This window comes from Nannospalax galili, unplaced genomic scaffold (assembly GCF_000622305.1).
Source record: "Nannospalax galili isolate Female #2095 unplaced genomic scaffold, S.galili_v1.0 scaffold35, whole genome shotgun sequence".
Lineage (NCBI taxonomy): Eukaryota > Metazoa > Chordata > Mammalia > Rodentia > Spalacidae > Nannospalax > Nannospalax galili.
Window position 1 is genome coordinate 468,138 of NW_008336449.1, and position 7,856 is coordinate 475,993.

Genomic DNA, 7,856 nt, shown 5'->3' on the forward strand with positions numbered 1-7,856 from the left:
CGGTTCTGGCGTCCACGCCGCGCTGCCGGGGCGCCCGAGGCGACCCCAGCGCCCGGGCTGCACCTGCGGCCGCACAGTTTGAGTGCGGCGGCCTTCCCCCGCGACGCCTGTGGCTGGACGAGGCTGAGGCGGGCCGAGCGGGTCCGCAGTAGAGCTCCTTGGCGGGTTTTAACATTGCCCAAGGGCTGGCCACATGCGGCCTCTCGAGTCTCAGGCTTTCTCGGAACAGGGATGAGGGGGCCAGGGTCCTCATGATGGTAGGCTCATGGGTTCGCCTGGGCTGCTCGGCCCGGGCCACCACCCAGCACATGTTGAGGCTCGGCTTCCGTGGCGCTTGGAGGTGTACTCGGGAACTGTGGACTTTTCTTTGCTCCCTCCATCACTGGTTACAGCTGATGGTGGGAGAGGAACAGGGAGTAAGAAGGCAGAGACAGGTAACTCATCCTTTGAAAAGATCTCCCAGGAGAGTAATACCGGCCTGTCTTGACAACCGTTTTCCTGCCCATTTCTCAGGCAGGACTGCTAGAACTTTATGGCTAGGGAGGGGTGGGAGCCCAGACCGCTTATGACTCAGTAACTGATTGCAGGAGCATTATTAGCCCTTGAAGCTTTAATCTGGAACATTTAAGACAGCACATGCATTAAACTGCCCAGCCTAATGAATAAACAGTTTGAGTGTGCATGCTCGAAGCCCCATCCCCTCCCTCTACTCCACTAGACTGGCTTGTCTTTGACTTTGTTTCTGGGTGCATTAACAGCTGTGTCACTTGTCAGGCACAGTTGGTCCTGTGAGGTACTGAAGCATAATACTCTGGCACATTGAGTCTAGCTTTTGACATGTTGGACTGCACTTTTGATATAGGCGGAGCTAGATAAGGCTTAGCAAGGCCCCAATTAACTGATCTATCTGAAAAGACATGTGGTTACTTTCTACTTCATTGGAAAATGTAGCAAATTACTGAGTATTCCAAATGTAACCTTTGAAACATGGTTAATTTTCAGACCAAATACACACTGATAGATGAGCAAGACATACCGTTGGTGGAGAGCTACTCCTTTGAGGTAAGAATGGCCAGTCCTTCCAGATTGCTTCTGGTTGATTGCTTTTGGTTGGTTTGGGGGAAGCATCATGAAAAACGAGTTTCCTTCCCAGTTCAGGGAGAATAAAGCGACAGTCACTGATGCCTGTGAGCCCTCATCCCAAAAGCAGATCTGGCAACCTGACCACTGCTGCCTAGTAGAGCCCACCATAGCTTCTCTTCACCCTGATTGCTGGGTCTTTGTTGTATTTACAGTTAGATGTTTGTTAAACTACATGAACAGACTTCTGAGGCTGTAGCTCTTCAGCCTCTGCACCATGTGGGGTCCTTTTTACCTTTCCCAGCATTCTCAGTGAGGAACTGCTGTCTACTGCCCCTCTGCTTCTCCCTTCAGCAGCCTCCACATCCAACAGTTAGTTGCATTCTGCATCTCCATCTCAGTGCCTCACACTTCATAGCTGCTACATATTCAGGACTTCCTTTTATTTTTTTTTTGAGACAGGGTCTCCCTGTAGCTCCAGCTGGCCTGGAACTCACTATGTAGACAGGGCTGACCTTGAGATGCACCTGCCTCTGCCTCCTGAGTGCTGGGATTAAAGGCTTGTGCCACCATGCCCTGGGAGAGTTACTTTTTAAATATTTTATTATTTTTATTTTTTTATGTGTGAGAGTGTTAACGCCTGCACCCGTGTCGTACACAGAGGACAGAGGAGGCTGTTGGATCCCCTGGAACTGGAGTTATGGACAGTTGTTAGCTGCCATGTGGGTGCTAGGATTCTAACCTGGGTCTTCTGCAAGAACAGTCAGTGTTCTTAACTGCTGAGCCATCTCTCCAGCCCTGAGTTAGAGATTTTTTAATGGACCTAGTCTGTGCTCTTTTTCAGGCTCGAATGGAAGTGGATGCGGATGGAAATGGTGCTAAGATATTCGCCTATGCCTTTGACAAAAACCGAGGAAGAGGCTCTGGTAGGCTTCTTCATGAGCTGCTGTGGTAGGTATTTCCAGCTGATATGTCTCCTACTTGAGCCGTGTTGTGAGCTGTGATAGGCACGGAGTGCCTAAAGGAGCATCCTGCCTAATGGAATTGGATTCAACCTTACCTTCCCTGAGTCTGGGAGTTAATTTTTTTTTTTTTAATTATTATTATTAATATTATTACCTCTTTGGTCTTTTTGAGACAGGGTCTCCCTGTAGCCCCAGCTGTCCTGGAACTCACTATGTAGATCAGGCTGACTTGAACTCACAGAGATCCGCTTGCCTCTGCCTGCCTCCCGAGTGCTGGGATTAAAGGCATGTGCTACCATGCCTGGCTTTATTTTATGTGTATGCCTGTACTGCCTGCATGTAGGTAAGTGCACCTGTGTCGTGCAATGCCTGCAGAGGTCAGAAAAGGCTGTTGGATCCCCTGGGACTGGAGTTATGGACAGTTGTTAGCTCCTATATGGGTGCTGGGATTCGAACCTCGGTCTTCTGCAAAAACGACCAGTGTTCTTAACCGCTGAGCCATCTCTCCAGCTCGGGAGTTTTTTTTATATATTTTTATATTATGTTTATGAGTGTATTGCCTACACGTGTATAAGTTCACCCATGTTGTGCAATGCCCATGAAGGTTAGAAGGCATTGCAGACCCCTGGAACTGGAGTTACAGATGGTCGTTAGCTGCTGTGTAGGTGCTAGGAATCAAATCTGGGGTCCTCTGCAAGTGCAGTCAGTGCTCTTTACTGCTGAGCCATTTCTAGCCCCTTGGGAGTTAATTTAATGTATTTTGCCACTAACTCTAGGAATGTAAAAAAATTATGGTACTTTAAACATCTAGTGGGATTCTGCTGAGCCTGGGCTTTCTGGATGAAGGGGATTCTGCTCTCTGAGCCTGCTGGTGAGACACAGGTTGCCATCTTAAGAAATGGACCATTGATCCTTGCTGTGTGAGGGGATCTGAAATGTTGGGACAATCCAGATGGGGAGTCTCAAGGCTCTTTTGGTGGTCTTTTGGGTTCCATCCTTTGTTCTCTGAGCCAAGTCTTTAAATCCAGGGGTAGATTAACCTGGTCCCTGTCTGTGTAGGTCACAGACTGATATACTTGATTTCCTCTTGGTGTGCCTTTTCAGTTCAGACCACATGGTTGAACAGTCATACCTAAGTAGAAGTACCTCTGGGTCAGAGGCAACACTTAACGAAAGTTATCTTTCACTAGGGAACGACACAGGGGAGGTGTCGCTCCCGGGTTTCAGGTTGTACATCTCAATGCTGTGACTGTCGACAATCGTCTGGACAACCTACAGCTAGTGCCGTGGGGCTGGCGGCCCAAAGCTGAAGAGACTTCCAGCAAACAAAGGTGGGTTTTTCCTGGCCAGCATCCTCTCTCGGTGTTTTGCATCAGAAAAACCAACCACGTTCCTGCTCTGTATTTTGATGCCTCTGAGTGCTTTGGGACTTGGATTGTATCCTCAATGTGTGGGGTTGTCTTCGTGGGAGAGGGAAAATATCTTTGGATTATTTTGGGGGATTGATTCTGTGTTGATTTGCTCTAGGAACATTTGCTCTAGGAACATTTTAGCTGATGGGATGGATGGAGTGAGACCACACTTCATATGAATGTTTTGCCTTCGTGAATTAAAGTGCACCTGCATTGCCCGATGAGGTCAGAAAAGGGTGTTAGATCTGGAACTGGAGTACAGGCAGTTCTGAACTGCCATGTGGGTGCTGGGAACTGAACCTGAGTCCTTTAAATAAATCCTTTTTTTTTTTTTAATATTTTTTTATTTATTTTTATTTTATGTGTATGAGTGTATTGCCTGCATGTATGTACAATGCTGCAGAGGTTAGAAAAGGGCATCAGATTCCCCTGGAACTGGAGTTAAGGATGGTTCATAGCCACCCTATGGGTGCTGGGAATCAAACCCGGGTCCTCTGCAAGAGCAGTCAGGGCTCTTAACCGCTGAGCCATCTCTCCAGCCTCCTTTTTTCTTTTTAGACAGGGTCTCACAATGTAGCTCTGGGTTACAGGTACACATGTGGCTAAGCCTGGTTTTTTACATGAGTACTGGCATCTGAACTCAGGTCTTCTTCATTTCTCCAGCTCAAATGTCCTTTTCTTAGCTTGGCATTGTGGGGTTTTAGAACCCAATAAAGGGGTTGGAGAGATGGCTCAGCGGTTAAGACCACTGGCTACTCTTGTAAAGGACTTGGATTTGGTTCCCAGCACCCACAGGGTAGCTTACCACTGTCTGAAACTCCAGTTCCAGGGGATTTGATGCCTCTTCCGGACTTAACAGGCATTGTACAACATGAATGCAGTTATATATAGACAAGACAACACTCATGCACATTAAAAAGTTAAAAATAAAAAATTTAAGTGTTAGGAGATCAGCTGGGCATGGTGGCGCATGTCTTTAATCCCAACGCTGGGGAGGCAGAGGCAGGCTGATCTATGTAGCAAGTTCCAGGCCAGCTGGGGCTATAGGGAAACCCTGTCTCAAAACAAAACAAAAATTGGAGATAGTGATAACCTGTCTCAAAAAAACAATGAATTTAGTCTTTTTGTACAAGGTCAGGATCTAGGCCTGGAGTGACACTGACCTGACTTGAGTGGGCCTGATGGAAGTTCCTGATAACCTGGCTGTGTGTCCTGGCTCCGGAGGCTTGTGGCCTCCATGTGGGCTAGTTCTTGATGGTGGGTTCATCCAGGCTTTGTCAGGGTAGGGGTAGGGCACTGGCTTCTTCCAGGTTTGTGTTTGGTTCTACTTTCCTGACACTGGTCAGTGTAAGGCTGTGTGTGGGTTAGGGTTAGCCACTAAAGGGGCTACATTTCCCGCCTTCAGAGGGATGAACCTGAGCTTTGCTTATCTTGTAGCATGGCAGGGCTTAGCTAAGAAGCAGCCAGCATCTGTTCACATGCTGTGACCAACCCTTCCCTTTGAATTTTTTTTTTTGGTCTTCTTGAGACAGGGTCTCCCTGTAGCCCCAGCTGTCCTGGAACTCACTATGTGAACCAGGCTGGCCTTGAACTCACAGAGATCTGCCTGCCTCTGCGTCCGGAGTGCTGGGACTAAAGGTGTGCGCCACCACACCCGGCCCCTTTGATTTTTGTGTGACATTATCTTGTTTTGTTTGTTGTTGTGGGGGCTTTTTTTTTTTCTGTTCTTTTTTGAGACAGGGTTTCCCTATAGCCCCAGCTGACCTGGATGGCCTCAGTCTCACAGAGATCTGCTTGCCTCTGCCTCCCAAGTGCTGGGACTAAAAGGCGTGCACCAACACACCTGGCTCACATTGTCTTGATATATAGCCCTGACTGTTCTCAAAGTTATGGTAATCCGCCTTCCTCATGCTCTCAAGCATGAGCCACTACACCCAGCTCCTTCCCTCTTTCTAACCATAGGGCTAACTGTGCTCTCATGATCTGCTCTCACATGAGAACAGGTTGGTTGTTCAGCTTAGCTAAGCAGCCCCTGTGGAGAACCCCACCATGCCTCTTTAAATCTCTGCTGGAAGCTGTTGTGTGCATGTCTGGGCAGCCCGAAGTCATATTGGTGCCTTCCTCACACAACATGTGTCTCCAACATCAGTTCTTGCTGTAACTGAGTTGTTTCTGGCTCACTTATGAAGGAGGGGTTTCTAGAGAGTTCAGAGCAGCTGACATCAAAGGGATATAGAAGGTAGACGGGGTAGAGGTGGGTGCTTCCTAGGGTTGATGTGGTCTGACCAGAGTACACTGAGGCCTCTGCTTTCTTTCAGGGAGCAAAGCTTATACTGGCTCGCAATCCAGCAGCTTCCCACAGACCCTATAGAAGAGCAGTTCCCTGTCCTTAATGTGACCCGGTATTATAATGCCAATGGGGATGTGGTGGAAGAGGAGGAGAATTCCTGTACCTACTATGAGTGTCATTACCCTCCCTGCACAGTGATTGAGAAGCAGGTATAGTATACTATTCTGAGATCTGCTATCCAGCAGTCTGGGTGTGACATGGAAGCATTCCTGTAGACCCCGGGTACCACTGGGTTCTCACTAGAGTGACTCCTCCTTTGCTGCTATACATGTCCAGGCATGGCCTAGGCCCTCCAGCCACAGTGCCTGCTTTTTTGGCGGGGAGGGTATGTGTGGGTATCTGATTTGAAACAGGGTCTTTATTTTTGGTCTTTTTGAGGCGGTCTCCCTATAGCCCCAGCTGGCTGGCCTGAATTCACTATGTAGACGGCCCATTGTGTAGCTCAGGCTGGTCCAGAATTTACCATAATTCTCCTTTGTCAGATTTTCTACTGCTGGGATTATGGGAGTGAGCCGCTATGTCTGGCCTTTTTTTTTTTTTTTTTTTTTTTTTTGGAGATTTGGGGTATAGGCAGTGCTGGGGATGAGTCCAGGGCCTTGCATATGTACTACCTGCTGAGCAATATTCCCAGCACAATTCATAGGGATTTGTTGGGTCCTTCCAGATGCTGAGATGTGGTTTCTGCCATACACTGCTGCACAGTGTGACACTGAAGCTACAGTGTTCTGTTTTGCAGCTTCGTGAGTTCAACATCTGTGGGCGCTGCCAGGTGGCCCGGTACTGTGGCTCTCAGTGCCAGCAGAAGGACTGGCCTGCCCATAAGAAGCACTGTCGGGAGAGGAAGCGTCCCTTCCAGCATGAGCTTGAGCCAGAGCGATGACGGGCTGAAGAGGTGCCACTGCCTCAGGTTCAAGGCTTCCAGCTCTTCATGGGCACAGCGGAAGACAGACTGGCAGTTGAATCTGGAGGTGCCAAAGAAGCCAGTAGCGGGTCCAGAACAGCTGCCTTGAGACCTCACAGTATATGCAGCCTGTGAGGATCAGTGCCCCTCCAGTGTTCATCTCCAGCAAAGACAACAGGGAGGCTCCCCAGGACCTTTCTCATTATTTATATGTTAATATGTTTGTAAACTCATGTACAGTTTTTTTTGGGGGGAGGCAAAGGGAGGGTTAGAAACTTCAAATAGAATCATTTGTTGTATTCCTCAAATGACAAACAGTCGCCACTCGGCTAGAGATTGTCACGTGTAGCTGAGCTCTCCTAAGCAGTGGTGGAAACCACCAAGAGACCTGCACGGGGTCGTGTCTAAACAGGCAGAGTAAAGGGGTGGAATCATCCTTGTCGTGGCCAGTCTCTGCTCCTCCACCCCTGCTCTTCAGGTTCAGCCTCAGTTTTAGGGGAACTGGTTAAATGGTGTGGAATGGGAGGACCTGTCCTCACTTCAGTTGGCCTCTGAGGAGCACAGTGCTAGCCAGAAGCACAAGGGGGCTGTCTGTTGGTAAGTGCTATGGGGTGTTCCAGTAAACTGGCTATTGTTAGTGGCTAAAGGGTGCTCTAGACCTCTTCTTTATGTTTAGGCGCAGAGACCCTGTTGGCCAGTGATAATGCTTCTGCCCCAGAAAAATCTGTAGGATGTGCCCAACAGGCCTGTGAGGTTCCACTTGTGGTTTGGAATAGATTGGGGGTGGAGGGGGAGTGCTGGGTATCCAAGGTGGAGCAAGTACCTCTTTTCTCATCCACTGCAGAACTGTACTCTCCCCGCCCCCCCCCCAACAGTTCTGACTTTGGGCAGCCACAGGTATCTAAGGGTTGATCAGCATTTTGTTCACTTACCTTGGAGGAAATGAGCCCATCTGTATGGCAGGATCTTGCCTATCTCCAGGTCTGGTTGTCTCCTGCCTCCTCTGACTGCTGACCTAGAGTGCCCCTGACCCTCTGTTGGTCAGCAGGTTTCTGCTGCCCTGTTACCTCTTGTAGCATTTCTGTCATATCCAGGATTTCCTGGGTGTGTTCATTTGTTGACTGTAAGCAGAGCTCTCTTGTTGCTGT

At 48.8% G+C, this 7,856-nt stretch overlaps 1 protein-coding gene across 1 annotated transcript; it reads left to right on the forward strand.

Annotated features, from left to right (window-relative positions):
- Positions 1-962: 962 nt before the first annotated feature.
- On the forward strand, positions 963-7,042 carry Zmynd19 (zinc finger MYND-type containing 19). Its single transcript, XM_008831179.3, has 5 exons — positions 963-1,062; positions 1,925-2,031; positions 3,236-3,376; positions 5,776-5,956; positions 6,544-7,042. The coding sequence occupies exons 1-5, from the start codon at positions 988-990 to the stop codon at positions 6,685-6,687; spliced, it is 648 nt and encodes a 215-aa protein (XP_008829401.2). The 5' UTR covers positions 963-987; the 3' UTR covers positions 6,688-7,042.
- Positions 7,043-7,856: the final 814 nt, after the last annotated feature.